Below are 25,503 nucleotides of genomic sequence, written 5' to 3' on the forward strand. Positions count from 1 at the left end.
GAAGAAACTCTTACTGGGAGGATACATTAATATTAGCTTTTGAGAGAGGGAGACTGATCATGGGAGGATGGGGATTTTTTTATTCTGTTTTGTACGGCATCTAGCATGATGGGATCCTGGTCTACAATATAAATAAGTGGCTTTCGGTGAATTCCTGCCTCCTGCTCGCCTTTCATGTCCTGCGGTTTGTGACTCAGGATTCCCAAGCCTTGCCAAATGCAGCTTATCGAGAGCCTCGGGGCTGCACCTGATTTGGGCTGTAATTAATTGTAGCCATTCTTAGTCTTTCTGTAAAGATGCAGCCCATGGAGACTTCAAGTCCCCCAATGCACTGCTCTTTCTGGAGAACAGGCAAGTTGTTTAAACTCCTCCTTATTTCCTCCCCTTCCAAAAAAAAAAAAGAAAGAAAAGTTGGAGCTGGCTGCCCATTTGAATTCACAGCGAAAGTCCTGTAGGGTTTCATAGCGAAGACTCCAGGAGAGGTCTACAGAAATGTAATAGTGTTGTACAGAAATTTATTCTCAAAAGCCTGTAATATTTAATGGAGAATGAGATCCTTTCTGGAGGGCCCGTCAGTTCACAATTGGGGGAAGAGGCCTTAGGCAGGGTGGGGAGGCAGTGGCTGGTAAATCACAGTGGTGAGCTATGTCCAGGCAGTACAGCTTGGGCTTATGTCAGGATTGAGAGGCCTTTCCAGCTGAGAGAGGGACTGTGGTGCTGAGCGTGATATAAAAACCTAGACAGGCAGGGGAAGTCTGACCGGAGCCAGACCTGGATCAGCAGTTCTACTGGGCTGCCATTAGCCTGCTAATAAGATCACTCATTGGTAACTAGCGCTTGGACAGAGACTTGCTTGGCACATAGGCCCCAATTCTTGGTCCCCCAACTCCTGTGCTTGGGACAGAGCTGGGGCTGAGAAGAGGTGACTTTAAACCACTGTTGTGCTCCGCATGTTTTGGAGCAGCTGGGGGCCCTTTCTGGCTCCAGGTGTCCGCCTCAGAACTGTTCTATCTATGTTACTTTCCGGAGCTCCTTATGAGCTGCGGCAATTGGTGAATAACTGTAGATCTGTGTGCTCTGGCCATGTGCCCCATTCCCACCCATGCTTGCCCACTTCCGCCCACTCCATACTCCTGGCCCAATTCTGACATGCCCTCTGTGCCATGGGCTGGAAGCAGAGCTGGCTTGGAGTTCTTATGCCAGCTCTACACTGGCTGGGGTGTCTTCCTGTGCATGGCATATTCTCCATGGGCTTTCTCAGGGAACCATTTCCACCCCTTTTTAGGCTCCTTTGTGTTGCCAGAGTGCACCTATGCTGTGGTTTAGGCAGCCTTGACTGAAACAATAGCTGGGTTTACGTAATGTTACAGACATGTGAATATAAACCCAATGACTGGCTGCCCCTTTCTGGCAGCTTCAAGCACTAGAGGCCTACCATTGTATCTCCCAGAGCTGCAACAGGGGCCTCCCTCTTTTCCTCCGCCCAACACACACGCGTGTAGCATGGTTTGTGAGCGGACACTCTGATGTTACAGAATGAAGGCTTGATGGAAAGACAAGCTATTAGCTCTTTAATATAGGGAAAGGGAATAATTTTTTGCTGAGGGCTGTCTTCCTCCTTTTTCAGTTGTTCTCTTTCCTGTATCCCACTGAAGACAAGAGCAGGAGAAGGAGGAAGACGTCCCTGTGGAGAACTAAGAGGTCTCATTTGTGCTCCAACTTTTACTCACTCTGAGAGGTCAGTGGTAGCCATGTTTGTTCCCCCTTGAACGTCTGCTTTAGACAGATAATAGCATTTTGCATTTATGTGTTGCAGAGCACTTCACAAGCAGCTGGCGGGAAGGCTGTATTTAATGGTTTAGAGCTGTTTTCTGTGCCATAAGGCACCCAAGGGCAGAGGTGATAAGCAGCAGGATACATTTTTTAAAATAAATCCTAGCTGGTAGATCAGGAAGTGCTGATGAGATTTTCATTTGGCACAGAGAGGTTAAGGGCTGGATTTTCAGAAGTGCTGAACACCTGTAATTGCCCTTCGGCCTCTCGGAAAATTAGGCCTTAAGTGATTTATCCAAGCACAGCAAGTGGTTGGTAAAACCAGAACTAGAACTTAGTCTCATCTGAGGACTAGACTCTCCTATCTTCTGCATTACGTATGTGGGTGAAGATGGGCTATGAAGTCCGCTATGGACCTTACAGTACAGCTGCACTGCATCTGTCCAGCACTTAGCTACTGTGGCCATCGGTGCCTCCAAAAAGTTGAACAGCTACATACGCTTATTTTCTGTCTGACTTATGTAAACTGGGGAGACAAAAAAGACACATCATTGGGCACACCCTGGACATTAATATCCTCCAGTTGCTATTCATTAAGTGTTGCCTTTTATGGCCTGGGAGTTATTTAACTTACGTAGGTTAAGAAACAATGCCTTACCTTCCCATCCATTAGACATAGCTTCAGGGCAGGTTATGCAGAAAAGTCTTCAGAACTGGCTTGCTTTCTTTGCTGTCTAATTGACTCCTGTTACTGGGCAAGTATAGGCAGATAGACACTTTGTGTGTGTGACTAAACAAGTGCCTATAACCTGTTTGAATGTGGGTGCATGTATTTTCATAGCCTTGGCCTGTGCACATACATAGATCAGCCAACAAAATCCAGTGGGCTGAGGTGGGACCCCGTAACCAGACCTTGAGATGCAGATGCCTCAACATAGGGTAATGGATGCTACAGTACTATGTTTAGGGCTGGATTTTCAAGTCCCACAGTTGGGGTTATTTTCAAAAGTGTTCTCCTCCCACTGTGTTACTTACGGCCATATTGTTGGAGGAGCTCAGCACCCAGCATGCCAAGCTCTATTGAAAACCAGGCACCAAAGGATCATTTTAATGCTCCAGGGCTTTCCCAGCGATGATGCACTTAAACGTCATGGAAGGTATGGATGCTCACCGCCGCTCAGGATCAGCTTCTTAACTGCTTGGGCAAGAGGTTCAATTCAGATGTATCTTTCCTTTGTCTGTTCCCCTGAAGATGGGTATTGCTCCCCACAGGGCCGCCTGGAATAGCCTCTTGCAGAGAGTTAGTCTACTCTGTGGGATACAAGGAAAATAAAATGCATTACACACAAAAGGGAAGGTCCAGAAACAAACATGTGTTTCCATGAATAGTCTCCTTAGCTAGTCACCAAGCATGCAGGAGCAGCCTGTACTGGCTAGGAGGGATAGATCAAACGAAAGACAGCAGTGATTGCTCTATGATTCACTGGCTACCACCCTTCCATGAATCATTGTTCTGCATAAACCTGCAGCTGTTCTCTGCGTGTTCTTTGAAAATAAACAGAGAGGAGTACCTCTTGTGTGCTTTTACTGCTCCTCTTGTCAAAACGGTTGAGCTTAGTTCTGTGAGATCCTCTGAAAAGTCCTTACCTGAGGCTTGATAAAAACCTGTGTGTCTGAGAGGGAAATTCCCAGGAGGCCTTGGGCAGTGGCAGAGGTTTTGGTGTAGAGGGTATGTAGTGACTCTAAATCAACCCTGTGTGAGACAGAGTCTAAGTTGAATGTCCACTTCCCTCCCCGCCCCCCTCATACGCACAACAAGATTCTGGCAAGTCTGACATCTCCCACTTTAAATACACGGGACCCTTGGGAGGTGTCAATCAGCAGGGGATCTGGCCCAGGGCAGGGAGAGCGAAATACTGAAAAGGCAACCCAGCAACAGTAACAGGCTGTACCTTTTGCAGTTTGGCAGTGAAGATGCCATCAAAGAGCCCCTGCGCCGCCTCCCTGCCCTTATTTTTTTTTTTTTTAATGGAAAAGTGCAATCATCTAGTTAGATTGGGTGAAGTGAAAATCTGATCCCATGGAGCTCGGGGGACGTGGGCGCATTGTTCGAGATACACGGCATATCCTCAGCAGGTGCCAATCAGCCAAGGGAACTGTACTGATTTACACCCACTGAGGATCTGGCTCACAGTGATAATTTGCCAGTATTCAATAATGACAAAAATCAAAGTCTCCTATCCAGATCTCATTATTTATTATGGTGTTACAGTAACACCTAGAGGCCGCAGTGAAACTCAGGGCCCCATTGTGCTAGGCTTAGTATACACTCACACACAGAGTAAGAGTTTACAATCTCAGTAGACAAGACAGACAAATGCTGAGAGGGGAAACAGAGATATTGAGCATGACTTGCCCAAGGTGTCACAGCAGAACTGTGGCAAAACCAGGAATAGAGCCATGGTCTCCTGACTCCCAGACCAGTGCAATAGCTACTAAACTTCAACACACCTCTTCAAATGATGCCCTCCTCCAGGCAGCCCCAGAACCATGAGCCACTGTGTTACTCCTCTGCCTTAGCCAGGGTGTGCTTTGTGGGGAGTTAGACTGTGTCAGCTCCCTGTCACACCAGTCTGTCCTCTTCACCCACAAGCTCCTTGAGACTCTGCCAGTTTTAACCTTGCTTTGCAGATAGCAGTCAGTGCACCCCAGTAACTGAGTTCCTCAGAGACTTCTCTCTGTCATTTCCAGTCCCTCTCACTAGATACTCAGAAATTATTACGTTTGCTGCCCTGAAAGAGGCGATGGACACACCAGTCTGCTAGATTAGCTAAGGAGTATCTCTATATTTAATATAACAGCACTAAGATAGCTTAAAGTAAAACTCAGAATAAGTTTATTAATAAAGAACAGAGATTTAATTGATTCCAGCCAAGAATAAAAGAGAGCAAAAAGGGTTACAAAAATTACGTCTTTTCTAGAGCCTAAAATGTAATTCCTTAAAAGTTATACCTTTGCTTAAAATGGTTTGTCACTTACAGCAAGTTATCAGCGGTTTCTGCTCTTCAGGCCAAGAAGATTCACCATTCACAGCTACACTGGTGCTTTACAGCATTGCACCTTTCTCACTCAGGGGTGTGAAAAAACACACCCCTGAGCGCAGCAAGGTACAGCACTGTAAAGTGCCAGTGTAAACAGTGCCCCAGCGCTGAGATCTGTGCTCCCAGTTATGTAAGCTAATCCCCACCTGGAGGTGGAGTACCTGCAGTGCTGGGAGAGCTCTCTCCCAGCGCTGGCGCCGCGACCACACTCGCAGTTCAAAGCGCTGCCATGGGAGCGCTCCCGCGGCAGCGCTTTGAAGTTGCAAGTGTAGCCATATCCACAGGCTCAGAGGTTGCTGTTCCCCTAGTGATGGATAACTAGAATGTCTTTTTGTTCCCTTTACATTTTCTGTTATTCATTGTCTTTGTCTCAAGAGCCAGGAAGACTTCTTGGGCATGCAGACTTTGCTCACTAAACTGTTTCCTCCTCCTCCTCCACTTGATTGCATTGTTTACCTTTTGTGTAAATGTACTTTCATTGTTCTCTGCCTGTAATCAAGCCAGTCAGACAGTGAAATCCCCATGCCTTTGGCTAGGGCAGACTTGCTGTATACACTGCCTCCAAAACACATTTGAAGAATGTGTTTCTAGCACACCCACACCCAATTCTTTATATACAACCTCTACATACATCACGCAGTGATTTTTGGGACCAGCGTGTTACCAGTTTACATGTGGTACCTTACGTGGACACCATTTAATATTATATCCTCACAGGGTGTTGGGGGTAATGAATGTGTCAGGCCTGAGACTATTTATGTTATAGTGGGGCCTTTGCCAGTGAGCATTGAGGGGCTCTTAGGGTCACATCCAGTTTCCTACTCAAGCTTATCTTTCCTAGTGATACCTCATCCTGGGGCATCCGACTGATTCCTGGGAAGGGAAGGAAAGGCCTGCCTTTTCCCCTCCTTCTCTTTATTAGTTGCTGTACATATGTTATAAGGATATACTGTAAAATGCTGTATGGGGTGAGGACACCCTGCTGCGCCTCTCAGGAATCTCTTTCTCCTGATATGTGGCAGGCAGAAGAGCAATACCCTGATACCGTTTCCATTGAGTGTTCAGCATAGGCCTTGGCTTCAGAGGGAATTGAGAGAGAGACCCCCAGACATGCACACCCTTTCCTGGAGGCACCTCACTAGGGGTAGGATGCTGATGAGGACAAAGAAACAAAACGCTCCTCCTTGCTACACGTCATTGTCATAGCAGCTTGGATTTTGGGGGAGTGTAGAGGAAATGTAATGCTGGTGGAAGTAAATCACTGGTAGCTTGATCCAAGAATAGCTGGGATAATTGCTCAGCAAGCTTCCCTCTCACATAGATCTGCCTTCACCAAACCTTAACCCACTACCGCCGTGCTATTTCATTCCTGCCTCCCCTTATGCAGCTCGGCCAGTTCACCTCAGCTTTGACTCCTCTTCATCTCTTTACTATTTCTAGTTTCTCACCGTCTCCTCCCCCAGTGCTATTACACCTCAATCCCAAAGCCTGCTGCTCCTCCTCCTGTTTTTGGTTTGGATCTTCTCCTGGGGGAAAATAGCCACTTGTGTTGCCTCATATCCTACTGTTGGGTGGATTCACGATGTGACTAAATATCTACTAGGGACTAAGACATATTTCCATCACTGATTTTAATGGACACTTACATCCAGGTTGCTGTATGTGAAAGACCAATACACCAACCTGCTGTGGTTGTTCTTTCTAACTAAAGCTGATGCAGTGTCAGGTGACTGCATAGCATGGTTCTTTGTGGGGGAAAGAAAATGTTGCGGGGGCATCTATATCCTGGGATCCTATGAGGGAAGGAGTGGGCTCCAGAGTTGGGTGCTGGATGGCTCAGGGGATTAGCAAGGGTCTATTGCAGACCTTTCACATCTAGGTTTCTATTCAAATCTTACACATCTTGGCATCAGCTGTTACAATTCCCTGGATATTCAGTGAAATGAGTTTGTTGATCTCAGGAGGATTCACATCACAATTTGCACCCCATGGCCCCTTTCCTGGCAGTCTTGGGGAACAGGCCAAGGACAGCATAGGCCCTAGAGACTGAATTACCTAGAGATTGTCTAGGCAAATGTAGGCTGAGGCACACGGATAGCACAGTGTGTAGAAACTAGCCTTGCTGTTGCTGCTGTAAGTGTTCTGTGGCTAAACAAAGATTTTGGGACTTAAAATTTTTCACCTTCCAGGAACCTGAAATTCAAAGGAACATTGTTTGAAAGGAGGGAAAAAACCCTCTGATATTACAAGGCTATTCATAGTGGATCCACTCCCCCGTGCTTTCGTTCAGCCATCTGGTCATTAAACTTCTCTAAGGGCATGTTTACACTGGCAGAGTTACAGTGCCGGGAGTTACAGCGCCACTCAGAGAGTGCTGAAGGGAAACTACTATTGTGTGATCACGCTGTCAGCTGCCTGTGAAATAGCGTGTTCACACTTGCGGCACTTGCAGCAGTATTTGGAGCAGTGCATTCTGGGCAGCTATCCCACAGGGAATCTCTTTCTCTTCTGCCGCTAAGAATTGTGGGAAGGTGGAGGGGGTCACAGGGCATCCTGGGTCCTGTCCCAGTGTCCCCGATGCATTGCTTCTTATCCCAGCAATCCCTGTGCTTCCGTCTGCATTTGGCGCCATCTTTCAGCGGTGTCTGTATTGCGTGCCCTGCCTCTTCGGGCTGCAGGAATGGATCTCAAGCTGTTGACCAGTGTGCTGCTTGCTCTAACCAACATGTCATGAGTGGCAGTGAAGTTATTCTTTAAACTACAAAGGCAAGAGGAGTATGACTTTGATCTTGTCACACATAGTAGCTACAATTCTAGATTGATTGTGGATTTCACGGAGGAGCTGACCACAGTGGAATGCCACTTTTGGGCTCGGGAAACAAGCACTGAGTGGTGGGATCACATTATCATGCACATCTGGGACGATGAGCAGTGGCTGCAGAACTTTTGGATGAGGAAAGCCACATTAATGGGACTGTGATGAGCTCGCCCTAGCCCTGCAGTGCAAGGACACAAGAGTGAGAGCTGCCCTGTCGTTGGAGAAGCGTGTGGCGATTGCACTGTGGAAGCTGGCTACTGCAGACTGCTACTGATCGTCGCTAATCAGTTCAGAGTGGAAAAGTCTACCATTGGACTCATGTTGACAGAAGTCTGCAAGTCCTTTAATCCCATCCTGCTCTGAAAGACTGTGATTCTGGGCATCATGCATGACATTGTAGATGGTTTTGCACAAATGGGCTTCCCTAACTGTGGACAGTATCAGAGGGGGAGCCGTATTAGTCTGGATCTGTAAAAGTAGCAAAGAGTCCTGTGGCACCTTATAGACTAACAGACGTTTTGGAGCATGAGCTTTCGTGGGTGAATACCCACTTCGTCAGATGCAAGATGACGAAGTGGGTATTCATCCATGAAAGCTCATGCTCCGAAACATCTGTTAGTCTATAAGGTGCCACAGGACTCTTTGCTGCCCTAACTGTGGAGGGGCAATAGATGGCAGGCATATTCCAATTTTGGCACCAGGCCACCAAGTACATTGATCGGAAGGGGTATTTCTCCCATGGTTCTCCAGGCGCTTGTGGATCACCGTGGGCATTTCACAGACATTAATGCAGCCTGGTCTGGAAAGGTGCATGACACCCACACCTTTTGGAACACTGACCTGTGCAGGAAGCTGCAAGCAGGGACTTTCTTCCTGGCCCAGAAGATCATCATAGGGGAAGTCAAAATGCCCATTGCAATCCTGGGATACCCCACCTACCCTTAATGCCGTGACTTATGAAGCCATACACAGAGCAACTTGACAGCAGCAAGGCGCGGTTCAACAGCAGGCTGAGCAAGTGCAGAATGACTGGAGTGTGCTTTTGGCCGTTTAAAAGCCTGCTAGCGCTGCCTGTATAGGAATCTGGATCTGGCTGATGACAGTATTCCTATGCTTAATAGCCATGTGCTGTACACTCCATAACTGTGAAGGGAAGGGTGAAAGCTTCACTCAGGGCTGGAGGCTCAGCACCTGGAAACTGAGTTTGAACAGCCAGAGACCAGGGCTATTAGATGGGCACAGCGTGGGGCCATAAGGATCAGAGATGCCTTAAAGCAGCAATTTAAAGCTGAAAACCACTAATATTTGTTGCTATGCTCAGGACTGCAGTGCTTGTAATGCTAGGATGTGACTGGTGCACATGATGCAATAAGGGGGTTTAACATAATTGTATGTTGCTTTGCAGGGCTCTTTATTCTATTAACTGAAAGCAAAAAGATTGTTTTCAAACCAACACAATTCTTTTATTAAAAAGCAGCAACCGGAGGAGAGAGTCAAACCAAAAAGAAATCAGCAGTGAGGGGCATGGGGGAAGGGAAGGTGTCAGGAGGAGGTAGGGCCCCAGGATGGCTAAAGATTTGTGTGTGTCCAGGGATCATATCCAGCCTCCTCCTGTGGAGTACAATGCAGCAGGTACTGTGCTTCAGCAGGACCAAACTGCAGAGGGATGGGTGTTGAGTGCAGTGGATAGTGGGAGTCCGCAGTGCTGGACTGTGCTGGGGGAGGAGTGAAATGCTGCCAGACTGGAGCCAGGAGGTTGGTAAGAGTGTGTTGGCGGTGTCTGGGGGGTGCATGGGAAAGAGATTTGCTATAGTGGCTGCAGGGGAGGGCGGGCGTGGAGCTGCTTGGTTTGCAGTGCTAGTAGGGCCTGGAGCGTGTCTGCTTGATGCTCCATAACCTTTAAGAGCCCCTCCATGGCTTCATTCTGGCATGCTGCGTTCTCCTTTCGGTCACTTTTCTCACTGTCCCAGTGCTCCTTCAATTCCTGTTTCTTGGTGGCGGAGTGCATCATAACATCATGCAGAAAGTCCTCCTTAGTTCTTCTTGGCCGTTTTCTAATTCTTCACAGCCGTTCAGCTGCCGATAACAAAGAGGGAGGCTGGGCTCCCATGGTCATCTCTGTGAAGTTTAAACACAACATTTTACAGAAGCAGTATTGTTTGCAACACAGAGAACGCTGATTCAGGGATTTAAAACACAGTCAGTTCTCACACACCTGTCACTAACTGGCTGACCCCAGGCAAGCACACATGAGCCACAAGACCCCCAAAATGGTGAGTAACCTCAGGAGCAGAGAAAATCACTCTTCCCGGACCCTGCTGTACACTGGGCACATGGCTCTTGGGGAGAACCAGCACTGTATGAGGGGCCTGATAATCATTCCTTTGCCCACACATTCCACAGGATGTGATCATTATGGAAGATATCTTGCTGCTCAGGGTGAGCAGGAAATCAAGGGAGGGTCTTCTCTAAGACTGTGGCATCTACCTTGGCCCTTATGTGGTTTGCCTGTGTACAGCAATTGTTCCCACCCCCTTGTGATGGCACAGTGGCACGGGAAAGTTACTGTTAATGGGGCAAGAAACAAAGCAGCTCTGCTGGAGAACCTGCGGCAGTGGATTGCCCAGTATCTCCATGAGAGTTTCCTGGAGATCTCTGACGGAGATTCCCGTGAAGGGAGGGAGTCAATCAACAGCCTGTTCTTCTGCTCAGACTAGGTGTGTGGTGGGAGACAAGCCTGCTTTCTGCAACCCTCCTTCCCCCAACAAATCGCTTCAGCAATTCCCAAAATCAAATCCACTTACCAGGGGCCTCCTCTCCTGTTTTGTGCTTCTCCAACATCTGACAGCTGTGACTGGCTAGCCTCTGGGGTACAAATGAGCTCCTGGCTGCATGCATCTCTGACCTCCGAGTCATCCTTTGCTTCTGGGTCCGTCCCCCCCCACATCCTTGTCCAAGATTTCCTCCTCCTGGCTTGGTCCACTTTCGACTGGCACGCGAGCCACCGAAGTATCCACAGTGGTCTTCGCAGTGGAGGTAGGGTTGCTGCCGAGTATTGCATCCAGCTCTTCGTAGAACTGGCAGCTCATGAGCACAGCACCGGAGTGGCAGTTTGCCTCCCACACCTTGTGGTAGGCGTTCTGTAGCTCCTTCATTTTGACCCTGCACTGCAATGTGTCCTGGTCATGGCCCCTTTCTGTCATGCATTGTGAAATCTGTCCATAGGTATCAATTCCTTTGGCTGGAGCACAGCTGGGACTCCACAGCCTCCTGTCCCCAAATGCTCATGAGATCTAGCAACTCGGCATTGCTCCAAGTGAGGAATCGCCTGGTGCATGGAGCAGACATGGCCACCTGGAATGATGCACTGAGACCACTGCACGCGTCACCGAGCAAACAGGAAGGGGACTTTCAAAATTCCAAAGGAATTTACAGGGTGGGGATGACGGTTGGTCACCTGAGGGGAAGGCAGTAGAGTGCAAACTGATGACCAGAGAGGTGAGATCAGGCATTGTGAGACACCTCCCGGGGGCCAATCGCAGTGCTGTAATCGACCAGGGTGTCTACACTGGCACTGCAGCGCTGTAGCCCTGGCACAGACAGCTCTACGCCTTTCGTCGGGGTGGCTTTTTTACAGCACTACGACTGTGTAGTTTCTGTGCACTAAGTGGCTTGGCAGTGTGTACACCTCAAGAGTTACAGCGCAGAAAGCTGCTTTACTGCCCAGAAACTTGCCAGTGTAGACAGTGGAGTTGGCCAGAGGCCAGGAGAAAAGAACCTGGTGGTTATTCTCCCTTATAAATACCTTAATCTCAGAGCCACTCCCCTCTCATATGAAGTGACCTTCTCTTGCCAACTATGGTGTCAGATCCTCTTCTGGGGAAAATGTTTTCTTGTGAAATCAAGACAGGCAGGGGCAGATCAGCTTTGCGGATGGACGCATTCCCATTGCTGCATTCCTATGGGTCTGATTTGCTGGCTCCTAAAGCATGGGCCTATCCTGGATGTTTCCTGACCGGAGAAAAGCAAAGGGAAATTTCTCCCTGCAGTGGGCTGACCTGCCTTTCCTAAGGGCTTGTCTACATGTACAGCGTGAGAGCTGCACCGCTGTAGCGCTTTAGTGAACATGCAACTGTGCTGATAGGAGAGCTTCTTCCATCAGCATAGTCAATCCACCGCCATGAGAGGCAGGAGAAACCCTCCTGTTGACACAATACTGTCTACACCACGGGTTAGGTCACTATAACTGCATTGCTCGAGGGGTGCAATGACCAGCAGAGCATATGAAACCAATTTGTATGTGCTTCTCCCTCCTAGTACTTGTTAAAACTGACCTTGGGAGCCAGAGCTGGCTCTTGGAAAGGGCTTAGGGCCTTCATCATCTATAGGAGAAGTAGGCTGGCCCAGAGTTGGAAAGGGATAACATACATTTAGTAAAGCTATATTTTAGTCATGGGTGTTTTTTTAGTAAAACTCATGGACAGGTCATGGACAGTTTAAAAAATAAAATTCATGGCCCATGATCTGTCCATGACTTGTACTATACCCCTGACTAAATCTTGTGCCCTCTGGGTGGAGGGGAAGGCGGCCCAGAAGCACCACGGGCACTCTTGCAGACAGGGCGACCCATGACCCCTGCTGGTGCTGGGGGGTTAGGGCTGGCAGGCTCCCTACCTGGTTCTGCGCAGCTCCCTGAAAGCAGGGACATGTCCCTCGGCTCCTAGGCACAGGGGCAGTCAGGGGGTTCCATGCATTGCCCCTGCCCTGAGCACTGGCTCTGCAGCTCCCATTGGCCGTGGTTGCGGGTGGAGGCAGTGTGCAGAGCCCCTGGTCCCTCCACCTAGGAGCTCAGGGACACGTCGCCGCTTCCAGCAGCCCCCTGAGGTGAGCACCGCCTGGAGCCCTTGCCCCAACCCCCTGCCCCAGCCCTGAGCCCCCTTTCGCACCCAAACTCTTGCTGCTGTTGGGGAGGAGGGGCACAGTGGCCCAAGACTTCCCCGAGCTGCTCAGGCAACCCCCTGGACAGCTGCACCGGACACTTCAGAAGTGTCAGAGGTTTGGGAAAATCACAGAATCAGTGATCTCCATGACACGCTCAGAGCCTTAACAATTAGCCATTGGAACCCATTGCAATAGGATATCTCTTGGGTCAAATGCTTTGCAGGATTCCAAAAAAGGATTCAATGTTTGTTTGGCTAACAAGTCCAGAGTTATAATAGGCAGGAGTTCAGAAGGGTTATACATTTTCCTGCTTAAAGGTTTACGGCAACCTGTATTAAATTACAGAGGTTAAGAGGGAATTTTCTAGGGGTCAGATATCCCATAATTGCGAACTGCAGGATTTCTTGCTTCTTCCTCTGAAGCAGCTGGTGCTGCCTACTGTTGGAGACAGGATACTGGACTGAATCGGCCAGGGGTCTGATCCAGTCGGGTGATCCCCAAGAGAAGTGTTGACATAAAGGATTTAGGCTCAGGCAGAAGGGAAAGTAGTTGGTACAATAGTTCCTGCAGGAGACGGTTGTTGAATGTCAGGAAGAATTCCCAGGAAGGGACTGAGTCATCTGGCCACTGTCTAGGATGGGAGGATTCTTATCCTGAGGGTGAATCACACTTGTATAGCGCTTACTCCTTCATGTCCACAAAATTCCTCTCCGTTCCCTGACATTCTTATGGAGTGATTCCTGTTTCATCTGGTGAGAGGGTGTGGTTTTGAACAGGCATGGGACTTACATTTCCTTTGTTCAAATAGGGGAAAAAATGAAAAGTGGGGAGGAGCATGTGTCCATTTTCTTCCTGAGATGTTTCCTTAGTGATGTTTGGGGTTGCTATTACAGTAGGCAATACACTGCCCTAGTCAGGATTAGAGTCACATTGTGCTCGGTGCTGTCAAACGTGGGTTGCCTGGTCCCTACCCCAAAGACAGTGCGGTCCAGTTGCAGATGAGCCATAAGAAATGTGCCTAACAAATGTAAGGAGGAGTGGATGGGGGATAACACAATAAGATGAGATGATTACACAGCCTCTCTCTGATTCTGTCAGGAGGGATAGAATGCAATCAGGATGCAGGAGTTTTCATTTTACAGCTCTTTCTGGAGTCTCATCTGTCACCATGCTGGGGTTCCTTGGTTGGGCACCTCAGCACAGACTTTGAGGAGCGATTGCTGCTTGCAAGAGGAGAGCAGTGATGCCTCCTTTGGGGGAGATGGGAAAACTAACAGGCTTTTCTTGTATCACATTTCAGAGACCTGCTGAGCCGGGAAGATGCGTGAGTACACGGAAAAGAAGGAGACGTGCGGCACTATCTGCCTCAAGTACCTGCTCTTCATCTTTAACTTCTTCTTCTGGGTAATGTGCCAGCTCCCCCACTGCATTTGTGTGCCTCACCACATCCCTCATTGAGGGCTACATCTGTTGTTTCAGTGGCCAGTGGGGTGGAATGGATAGCATGGGTGAAATCCTGGCCCTGCTGAAGACAATGGCAAAAATGCTCCTTAACTTCAGTAAGTCCCAGATTTCACCTCAGGTATCTAACTAGACCCAAGCTGCCAACACAGGGCGGAAGGACTATAACCTGTCTGACCAGGAGTAGGCCCTGAAATGATCACGTATCGACAGCTGTGGGCGGCCTGAAAAAGTGCTGTTTTGCCCACTTCAGGGGAGGGTGACCCAGGGCACAATTCTTAAGACATCAGATACTCCAGGGCAGCCCATAGACAAAGGACATCCTTCAGTTCCTCTCTCGTTCTGCCCCATGCCATAGCACAGGCTGGCAGTGGAATGAAGATGGCTAGGCTGGGATTATGGGGGTAGTCGCTGCGGTTATGTCTACACTAGAGTTTTTACCAAGGGACCAGCCTATTGTCAGCCACAGACATTTGTGGGCTAGAAGAAATGATTGGGGAGGGTCCAGACTAGCCTTTACAGAGGAATGAATTATGAACTGCCTCAGTGAATTGGCACCCAGGTAAAAACCTTCAGGGAACACAAGGCCCATAAAGAGGAAGGGGAGCCTGAAGGAGAGAAGTTGGCTCATCCAATGTGCCCCTACTGCGAGGGTATTCCTGTGCTAATGTTCATTCTCACTGGAGTTTAGCTAACCAGAGTTCCCACTTTTTATAGCCTTGCCCCTCAGTGGTTCTATCCCGGAGGGAGGTTGACACAGCTGTTGTTTCGAAGCAGTCAGTATCACTCCTGGATCAGCTAGCAAGGGTGTAAAGCAAAGCATCCCCTCCCTCTCCTCTTCTCCATTCCCTGGCATCTAGTCAGCTTTCAAGCAATCATGAAAGCCAAGAGCCTGGTTAAGGTTGGAAACTTAGAACTCCAGTTACAAAGTTTCGCGCCTGGTGTGAGCAAACCTCCAGCCAGCTGTCAACCCCTTCCAGAAGGAATACTGTGTCTTGACTCCCTGGAACCTCCCAGGGCCCTTGAGAGACTGGGGAGAGAGGAAGAATCGGCTTCATTTAAAGCCTGATCAGAGCCCACTGAGATCAGTGGGAGCCTTTCCCTTGAATAGGTTTTGGATCAGGCCCTCTGTCAGCGAGCTGAAATCTGATCCATGTGGCCCAGCAGGGGATGCCACTCCTGAAAAGGAGGAAGTGCCCACCTCAGATGCATCTGATCTGCTTGCTTCTCTCTTTATTAAGCTGGCAGGTGGGGCGGTGATGGCAGTAGGTATCTGGACTCTGGCCGAGAAGAGCGACTACATCAGTCTCCTGTCCTCCAACACGTACATGGCGACTGCCTACATCCTGGTGGTGGCGGGGATCGTCGTCATGATTACCGGCATCCTGGGGTGCTGCGCCACTTTCAAAGAGCGGCGGAATCTGCTGAGAGTGGTAGGTTTCCTATTTGCCTTAGGACAGCGCTGGGCACCAAACGTCTTGTGCGTGTTGGGAGAGAGCTGCATCTCTGTTCCTCTGGACCTGGAGAGACATACCAGAGACTCCCTGACTGGCCCACTCTCCCTGTTTGGGATGGATGGTCTCTATTACAGAGGAGACTTTCCTTTCTTTCTGTCCCTCTCAGAGAATGTATTGGTTTCTGTGTGTTTCAGAAGGTGCTAAATAATAAATATACAGTACTTTTTATCTGAGCATGTCAAAACATTTCCAAGCAGAGGAAATGTTCAGGCTGGTAGGAAAAAAAAGAGATTAAGTTTGGGAGAGAAGGCAGGGTGGGACATTTAAAACCAACAAACAAGTAATTGTAATTCCACTTGATTCAAAGCAAAAGATTTGTTTTGATTGGTTTGTTGAGCATTGCAAAATTTCAAACAGTACACAAATTTTCACACACACTGTTTATTTATTTATTGGTCAAACAAACAAAAAAATCACTTGACAGTTTTGACCAGCCCTAATAAATCTCAGGTCTGGGCTACACTGCAGACCTATATTGGTGTAACAACGTTGCTCAAGGGTGTGAAAAATCCACACCCCAGAGTGACACAGTTGTACCAACCAAACCCTCCATGTAGACAGCACTACATCGGCAGGAGAGCTTCTCCTGTCGACATAGCTACTGTCTCTCAGGGAGGTGGATTAGACAGGAGAGCTCTCTCCCATTGGCGTAGAGCAGAGGTGGGCAAACTACAGCCGGCCCACAGGGCCGTCCTGCCTGGCCCCATAGCTCCTGGCCAGGGAGGCTAGCCCCTGACCCCTCTCCCGCTGTCCCCACTCCCCCGCAGCTACTGCACACTATGTCAGCAGTGCTCTGGCCCACCGCTCCTACCGGGTGGCGTGGCTGCGAGCTCCTGCTGCTCTGAGCAGCATGATAAAGGGGCCGGGGGGTTGGATAAGGGGCAAGAGGTCCCAGGGGACAGTCAGGGGATGTTGGATAGGTGTGGGAATCTGGGGGGGGGCGGCTGTCAGGGGGACAGAGGTGTGGCTAGGGTAGGGTAACCAGAGGGCAAGTGTGAAAAATCGGGATGGGAATGGGGGGTAATAGGTGCCTATATAAGAAAAAGCCCCGAAAATCAGACTGTCCCTATAAAATCAGGACATCTGGTCACACTAGGCTAGTGGGGCGGCGGGGGCCAGGCTGTTTGCGGTGCACAGCCTTCCCTACCCGGCCCTCCAGACAGTTTCGCAACACGGATGTGGCCCTCAGGCCAAAAAGTTTGCCCACCACCGGCGTAGAGCGTCTTCAGTAAAGCACTGCCACAGCCCAGCTGTGCTGACGCAGTGTTTTAAGCAGACTGCCCCTAATTCTCACCTGCTCTCTCTCAAGTCTCCTTTACGGCCCAGAAGGTGGCAGTGGTTCATCAAGCAGCCCATCTGCAGCGGTGAGTGTAGGGACTGAAAGCGAAGAACCCTTAATTGTCATTTCATAGTAACAAAAGGGGACACTTCCACTTGAGCCTTCACCGTTCCCTCAGTTTTGCAAATGGCTGCTGGCCCGAATGTCCCATCGAGTGGAGTGGAGACTGGGGCGGGGATAGGGAGAGGAGCCACAGTGAACAATAGCGACCATACATCCCCTCTGGCTGTGATACCACCTTGTGGGGTCGGGGTGTGAACTGAAAATACAAGGTGGTGGAAAATGCCCCTAAAAGGCCTATGACGAGCTCTCGGGGTCTCTTGTTGGTGGCTCATTCATTTGGTTCTTGAGGGATGGTATTTGGCCCCTGGCCCTCAGCAGTTTGTTTTGGCCCTGGCACAATTATTCACTGTCCTGAAGAGGTTTATTCATCTCTCTTTGTGTGTCCCTCCCCCTCCCCCCTCAAGTTACAGATGAAAATCTGGTGGGTTTTCTTTGTTGTTCTGACACAGAAAACTAATAATTGTCTCATGGAAACAAAAGGTGTTTCTCTGTCTTTTCTTTCCCGCTCTGAGTGGCTGCCTGTGACAGATCTATTGTCTCTCCTCTCCGCTGGCTTAGTTGATACTAAATAAACCACAAAAAGAAATATTTTGTGCTGGGCAGGGCTGGGTTGGTCTGGCTGGAGGTTCCTGCCAGCTCTGAGCTCAGCCAGTAATCCCAACATCTTCATAACAAAGACAAAGGCGTCTGTGCCAGGCCGTCCCAATTTCTGTCTGTACCAAAGGGCCATGTATATAGCGAGGTATGCTGCGATGGGGAGTGTCCTGTAATTTTCTGAATCCAGAGGTTCTTTAAAGCAAGTTGCAAGAATAATTTCAGATGGGAGGTGAGGATATATGTGTATGTGGGTGGAGGGGATTGATCCAGGAAGCTATATTCTAGCTTCTTTTATAGCTACCAGTGAGTTTTCACTCCCAGTTCAAGGCTTTCCTCTGTGTTTCATTTCTCATTGCTGATTACCAGGATATTTTTGTGTCTAGAGCATTTTTCTCTTTCGCAGCCAGCCAGATTCACTTAGGGATGCCACAGTGAGCCAAGCACTTGTGACGCCACAGTTGCTTCCGTGGGTTCCAGGCCTGCAGCCTGTTGACATCAGTGAGAGATGCTCCCGTGAGCAAGAGCTACAGGATCAGGCCCACAGTGATGAACTGTGATGTCATAAAATCTGGCTTGTTATAGCTCACCCTGATTCTGAGTTTCACGTCCTCTTCCCGCCCCCATCCCACCCCCGCAATGGTGCAGCAGGCCAAGGAATCGTCTGGTCCCTAGCACAGGCTAGAGCAGTCCCGAGGCCTGCTGTTACTGGAGCTCAGATTCTATAGCCATTCTAACAATCAATCAAGGTACAGGGATGTTCAGGTTGCACACCCAACACACCCTGAGATATCCCTATATTATAGACTGCAAAGGTGTAGGGTTGCCACCTAGGATTCCCCCTTTACCAACTAAATGGCCGTTGAGCCAACTTTCATTATGTTTTACACTGCTGGGATAGCATAAAGCAGGGAGAAACGTAATTGAGAATCAGGAACATAATGTATATGTCACTGATGGTGTACACAGCTCATTACAAGCAGTAGAGTGATCATGGGTCTTAACTATTATGTGGAGACAAACATAGTGCACATGATAAAAGCAAGAGCCCATCAGGGGTCACCAAATGAAATTAAGAGGCAGCAGGTTTAAAACAAGCAAACAGAAATATTTCTGTGGAATTCTTTGCCAGAGGATGTTGTGAAGGCCAAGACTATAACAGGGTTAAAAAAAACTGGATACATTCATGGAGGATTGGTCCATCAGTGGCTATTAGCCATGATGGGCAGGGATGGTGTCCCTAGCCTCTGTTTGCCAGAAGCTGGGAATGGGTGACAGGGGATAGATCTCTTGATGATTACCTGTTCTGTTCATTCCCTCTGGGGCACCAGGCATTGGCCACCGTCGGAAGACAAGATACTGGGCTAGATGGACCTCTGGTCTGACTCAGTATGGCCGCTCTTATGTAGGACAGAAGAGCTGAATATAAAAGAAAGCCCTTGTTTTTCCCACATAGATATGCCTCTCTCGAATATTTACATACATTGGGAAAGAGAATTGGTGGAAAGCATTTTGCTGCTATTATTTAGATTGCAGCTGTGTTCAGAGGCTACAGCTAGGCTGGTGCCCCATTTACAAGGTGCTGTACGAAGAGTAAGAGACAGTTCCTGCCCCCAGAGAACATAATCTAAATAGATAAGATGTAACAGGTAAATGAAACAACCAGGCAGGGCTAACAATAACAACAAGATGTTTTAGTGCAGGCTAGCTGAGTGCACAGGTGGTAACTGTAGTAACCTTCGCTCTATATAGGCTTTGATAAAACCTGTTTGCTAAAAAGTGGGAAGGCTCTTTAAGATAATATGGTGAGCTGAGGCCCTGTGATACATGCCAGCTGCACTGGAATGCCTTTGACATCAGTGCAGAAAATACCCCGTATGCAGAAAATAGATGAAGGAAAGAGAAACTTTCCAGTTAATTGGTTGTTTTTCTTTCCACTAATGCAGCAGCCTGACAGCACCATGATGTCAGAGGTATTACGTAACCGGTCTCCCACAAAAGAAAGAAACCTTTTGTTTAGGAGTGTTCCTCTCCTTTTCGGTCCCTTTCAGCCTCCCATTAGTGTGGCGCCCAGCCTTTGGTTATCCAGCACTCCATCGGGTGACTCATTCACATGGTATGAATGGGTACCTTGTACAAGCATGTGCAGACACTTGCAATGTTCAGCTGAGAGCCAGTGGGGGAGTTTAGGGCTGGGAGTGAATGCCTGAGATTGTACACTCCTATTAAAGCCTGCGGATAAAACCCACTTGTCCCTCCCATGCAGCTGCTGAATCCCGGCAGAGGGTGAAAGAGGAAATCTGACCCAATGGACAAGGATTCTTAGTTGGCATAATCTCACTGGGGCAAAGCGTTTTGATTACCTGCGTCCTCTGACAAGAGAGGGAGCACAGTGAGAAACGGAGGGGTCACTCAGCAAAAGACAGCTGTGATGCAAAGGCAAATGTGTTGCTTCCAGTTCTTTGCTTTTCCTAGCAGGGTTTTGTGGTGGTCTGTTTTTTGTAACATATAGATGCATTTATTTGATGCTAACCAGGGATTTTTGGGGACAGGGGTGTAGTAATACATGGTGTTCTGTAATTCAGGACTGAGGGACATTTGGGGCCCAAAGACTGGAATTCCAGGGAATTCCACCAAACAGAGAGAAGGTGCATTGGCAGAGGGGCCTGACTCTTTGAAGGGTTGCAGGTTCTTGATGGGACTTTGCTGGTACAGCTAGATATCAAATCCGATAGTGAGTGCGTTTCCCATGCAGAACCGCAAGAGGCTGCAAGGAGAACAGCCATCAGGACTGGGGCAAACATGGGACATTCCAGCATGACTTCTTTCTGTGAAATAAGCTAGTGCGCACGGGGCAATGTCTCTGTCTGGTTCCTAGTGGAGTAAATCACCATCAGAACTGACACTACCTGACAATGGTAGCAAAGGACCGCAGTTAGAATGAGTATGTGACAGTCCCTAGAAGAGTATCCCCAGCTCTGTGTAAAGGTCTCTGGTGGGGCAATGTGTGTGTCCGTTGCTAGGCAGCACAGACTGCTTCAGAGAATGATGAAAGAGCCCTAGAGAATAGACAATTATGGATTAACTTGCTCGCACTGATAGTTTCCTCCTAACACCTTTGAGATATGCCCTGAAATATGAAAATTTAGTTCTCTTATACATTTTTTTTTTTTATCCTACCTAATGTGACTGAGGATATTCTTATCCAATCAGTGTCCTATCTCTTTTGGAATCATGCTAAACTCTTGCCTTCATGATACATTGTAGCAGAGAGTTCCTCACACTAAGCAGGCATCATGTAAAAAGAGAACTCCTTATCTCAATAGATGTTGCTTTTCAATTTCATTGGTTACCCCCATGTTCTTGAAGTAGGAAAAAGGAGCCTGTCTCCTCCAGTTCAGCTGTAATTTCTATTTTGCCCTTTGTTAGATACACTTATATCACTACTACTCTCATCTTTCCTTCCTCCTTTACTTCCTACTCTTTGATAAACCCTCTTGTTGCTACCTGTCTTAAATTACCTTATAACCTTTTCCAAGCCCCTGACACAGATAAGTCCATTGAGAGCTGCTGTAATACAAAGAATAATACTGATAAATGTAAGCCTTTTTCCTGATCATCTAAATTTAACTTCCAGGACTTCTCTCCCACCCTTCCTGATGCTCTCTTTTAACATACACGATTTTGCCATTGTTTTGCAGTACTTCATATTGCTGCTGTGTATTTTCCTGCTTGAGATCATTGCTGGAATCCTGGCCTATATTTACTACCAACAGGTAAGTGCATGTTGAACTAAGAGGATCAATCCAGAGAGAGCAGGAGCAGCTACTTATCACCCAATTTCTATTTAGAGATTGGGCCTAAACCAACATTTCAAGGACTTTGAATCCGTGGTTCGGTTTGGACCCATCTATTCCTCACCCCAGCTTGATTCCCTCCTTACTCACATCTCCCAATATACAAAATGCATCAGGTTATAAATCGTATTTAACAAGGCCTTAGTCTGTTACGTGTGTATTTGGGAGTCAGATGAAGTTCAGCTCCTTCCTACGCATCATCTTTTCTCCCCCCATCCTTTGTGAAGAGAGCTGTCAGAGTGAATTATCTTGTTTCTAGTACAGAGGATCAGCCTGAAGATTTTTCTGATGTCTAGAGAGGTAACACAGGCAATTGTAATTACAGTTATGCCATCTATTATGTCCATGAAGCAGAACATAAGAATGGCCCATCTAGCCCAGTATCCTATCTTCTGACAGCAGTCATCAATGGCAGATGCTTCAAAGGGAATGAGCAATCATCAAGTGATCCACCCCTGTTGATCAATTCCAGCATCTGGTAGTCACAGGCTTAGGGATGCCCAGAGTATGGTGTTGGTCCTCGAACGTCTTTGTTAATAGCCAAGCAGAAACGCTCCCTGCTAAACCCAGGAAGCTCGTGGATGGGAAATTGGCCCATCTGGGGATAGAGCAACACCGCCAGAGCTCAAAATATCCCTGAGGGTCTGCTGCAGTCGTAGATAACTGAGCTTGAGATCCCCACGAGGGAGCGATGGCTTCACATTATCATGCTGGATATGGCTGATGAGAGGCATACCACTTGGGAGGCTCCCTCAGACGAGGCTTCTCTCCCTCACCCTTTGAGGGAGGCTGGGTGTCTGAAGAGGGCAGACTGCTGGAGATGTCTGAGGAGGCATCTTACAGGGAAGTGTACATTGCAGAGCGTTACAGGCGTTTTCAGTGTGCTCACATACTGTAGGCTTCCCTGGATTACACCCTTAAGCTGGGAACTTTCATCCTGCGTCAGGGCCCCCAGACTTTTCCCCTCACCTCCCACAAAGGCGGTATTAGCAGTTTGCCTGTAGCCAAAGAGCTACGCCTCATTTGTATCAAGTGTAATACATTCCAACCGCATCTGTCTTTAATATGGAGGATCGGCCCCATGGACGCTATTGGACCCAGAAAGCCATGCTCCATCTGGACCTGAGCAAAGACTAAAGTAACGCATGGCAATGGATGAAGTGGTGGAAACTTCTTGGATCACGGTGGAGCGTGACATGCTGGGATTGTAGTCTCTCTGGCAGAGCCGCAGGCTGCTTTGTAGATCACCCACCGGCATTTGGCTTACTAGCTGCACTTATCCCTCCCCCCCACTTCCCCCCTTATGTAAAAGTCCTTCGTTCCCTGGGCTCCGTCTGCTTTCTCTCCTTGCAGCTGGTTTTCTTTCTCCCCTTCCCTTGCTGTTGTGTCCAGTGCGTGCGTACATATAAACTGTGTGTTTCTTTTGCTGTCTTTGTTCTGTGCTGCAGTTCTTCCCCGTGAGCCTGCAGGTAACTGCTTTTATCCTGAGTAATATTTCCACTAGTGAAGTCTGTCTCTTTTTGTTTGCCGTTGGTGCCCATGAGCTGCCAAACTTTTTTCTTCTTGTCTTTGCTGTTCTAAATATTTTGCGCCTCTAAAGAGCCCAAAATCTCAAAGCATTTTGCAAACGTTAATGAATGAAGTCTCGCATCATCTCTGGGAGGTCGGTGTTACCACCCCAGTTGACAGAAGAGGGATGAGAACCACTACTACATTCAGCAGATTTGAAGTGGTTGGGGGGGGGGGGGGGGGGGGGGGGGGGGGACTCAGGCCATATTCCCCCAACTCGGTGTAACCAAAACATTTTTTTTTCTGCATTCTGCCCTACAATGATTGCTTGTTACTAAGAAATACATGTACATAGAGAAGCTTTTTCCCTATCTGGCCTTTCCCCCTGTTTGGTTTATTCAGCGATGCCATCTACACGCGTGATGACATTGTTCAGGAGCATGGGAGAATTGTGATTTCACAGCCACTGGATTATGGCATTGTTACTGAATGGACCAGGCAGGAGGAGGCTGATTATAAAGGAGGCAGATTTTAGCTATATTTGTCTATCCACAAGGATGGGCAGGAAAATACCAGAAAAGGACATGGAAGTCTGATGGTGCATCAACCAGCTAGACAGAGAGAAGTTTGTGGATACATTAGTGTGAGTGTGTCACTGTAAAGGACACTTTCATGCTTGGCATGCTCCAAATATCAGGCCCTCTTTGTGAGCAATGTCAGTCTGGCTTTCTGAACCTATCTTTAGTATCACAAGGGCTGCTGCAGTCTGGGAGGCAGAAGTCTTAAGATCCCTCCTCGTGCTCTCAATCTCCTTGTGCAACATCCCTTTCAATCCCTGATATAAAAGGTATTTAGACTGCACAACTTCAGCCCAGCAGGTTCAGGGCTCTGAATTCCTAATACTCCTAGCCAGATCCTTTTGGATTTAGTTCTCCATCAGCTCTGTTTCCAGAGGCGTGAGGGCCCTTTTGATCCTAGATCCCTTTCAACGTGGAGGCAGCCCATGCTGGGCTTGCAGGGGAGAATGATGTTTAAAGAGTCAGGAGAGGCAGAAATAAGTGCTTGTGCTTTCTTGGAACCAATAGGGTCTACACTGGAGGTGGGGTTATAGCTTCCACAAAGTTCTCTGCTGTTCTCCAGGAGTGAAGATGATAAAAAAATATAAAGAGGTGATGATAAGGAAGGTGTCTGCCTCATGATTTCACCTCCGCTACTCCTTTTGTTTAGCTGAGTATGGAGCTGAAGCAAAACCTGAAGGAGACCATGACCCAGAAGTATCGGAAGGAGGGAGAGGAGGGCGTGACCAACGCGGTGGACAAATTGCAGCAGGAGGTAGGCCTCAGACACAGAGAGAATTAAACCTATGATAGAGCTAAAAATTATACCATCTTTAGATCATTGGCTCCTTATCATTTAAAGAGATAATGGTGTTCCCCATGTCACGTTGTCTGGAGTGGTCAATGACCGTGAGCACCAGCCTCAGGGCAAACTGTCAAAAAGCAAGGCAGAGACCCCAAACTTGTGGTATGTTCTATAATTGGATTTCACCAAAGCAGTAACAGATGTGAACTCCTGGATCTTGTACTAGTCTTACCATGAAGTGACAGGTAGTCGCCTTGGGCATTCCGATCTATCTTGCCACCCAGGCAAGCCAGACTTAGTGACAAGAGGTCACTTACATCAAAAATCACTAAATATTAGGTTGCTTCCAGTCCCAAGAGAATGCTTTTGTTTCCTAGGTCCAGCCCTTGCGAGAATCCAAACCGCAAAGATGTAACCATTTTTTCTTGTGAACATCTTTATATGCCCTTCCCCCAGAGTTCAAACTGATAGGATGAGTGTTCCTCACCTAACTTCTTCATGGGTGGATGGGGTGATCAACAAAGTTTTTGTCCTATGTTGGCCCATTTAGTCTTGATAGTCCTTCTTGATGGGCGGGGGAACCACATTTATTGCCTAGGTTCACCAGATCAGAGCAGGCATTTTTACAATTATAAAGCAAAACTTTCATATTACCTTATAGCATGGGATTCGGGCATTACAAATAAGATTAATGCATGCAGCAGGTTATGAGCATTCCATTGAGTCCAAACATTAAACACATCCTTACAAATCTAGTGCCTACCTTGAACAATATTAACATACAAGATGAGTGGGTCTGGTTTCCACTGTGAATTTGTCAGTGCTCAGCTGACGTCTCCAGCCTTGGCAAGAGTGGCACCTGGCTTACCAACATCACACCCCACTGTCCCCAACTCTGGCAGGATGGATATGATGCTGTATCTGCTGTCACAGAGACTGGGACTCCTGCTCTCTGAGCAGTGTGATAGCTTGAAAGGGGATGACATTCACATCACATGCTGAATGAACTAGGGCTGGCCAGTTCAGTATTGATAGCTGCTTCCAACAGGTTGTCTACAGGATGGAAGTGGAGGAGTTTGGAGGGAATTGCTGATGTTAATTAAGCTTCCTGATACCCCGAAGAGTGAAGTATAATGACTGAAGTGTCCTGTTGCTCCAGGCACCGCCA

The 25,503-nt window shown here is 48.1% G+C and overlaps 1 protein-coding gene across 2 annotated transcripts in view; it reads left to right on the forward strand.

Moving 5' to 3' along the window:
* The first annotated feature begins 1,630 nt into the window (after positions 1–1,630).
* CD151 (CD151 molecule (Raph blood group)) overlaps positions 1,631–25,503 on the forward strand; it is a 35,796-nt gene continuing 11,923 nt past the window's right edge. The window contains exons 1-5 of one of the 2 annotated variants that reach the window (XM_050952962.1): positions 1,631–1,738; positions 13,934–14,037; positions 15,336–15,527; positions 21,309–21,383; positions 24,201–24,305. In XM_050952962.1, coding sequence (XP_050808919.1) covers positions 13,954–14,037; positions 15,336–15,527; positions 21,309–21,383; positions 24,201–24,305 — 456 coding nt within the window. In that variant the 5' untranslated portion in view covers positions 1,631–1,738; positions 13,934–13,953. Of the gene's footprint in view, positions 1,739–10,620; positions 10,729–13,933; positions 14,038–15,335; positions 15,528–21,308; positions 21,384–24,200; positions 24,306–25,503 lie in introns of those variants that run through there. The other variant, XM_050952963.1, reaches the window with a different exon arrangement.

Source organism: Gopherus flavomarginatus, chromosome 5 (genome assembly GCF_025201925.1).
Source record: "Gopherus flavomarginatus isolate rGopFla2 chromosome 5, rGopFla2.mat.asm, whole genome shotgun sequence".
Lineage (NCBI taxonomy): Eukaryota > Metazoa > Chordata > Testudines > Testudinidae > Gopherus > Gopherus flavomarginatus.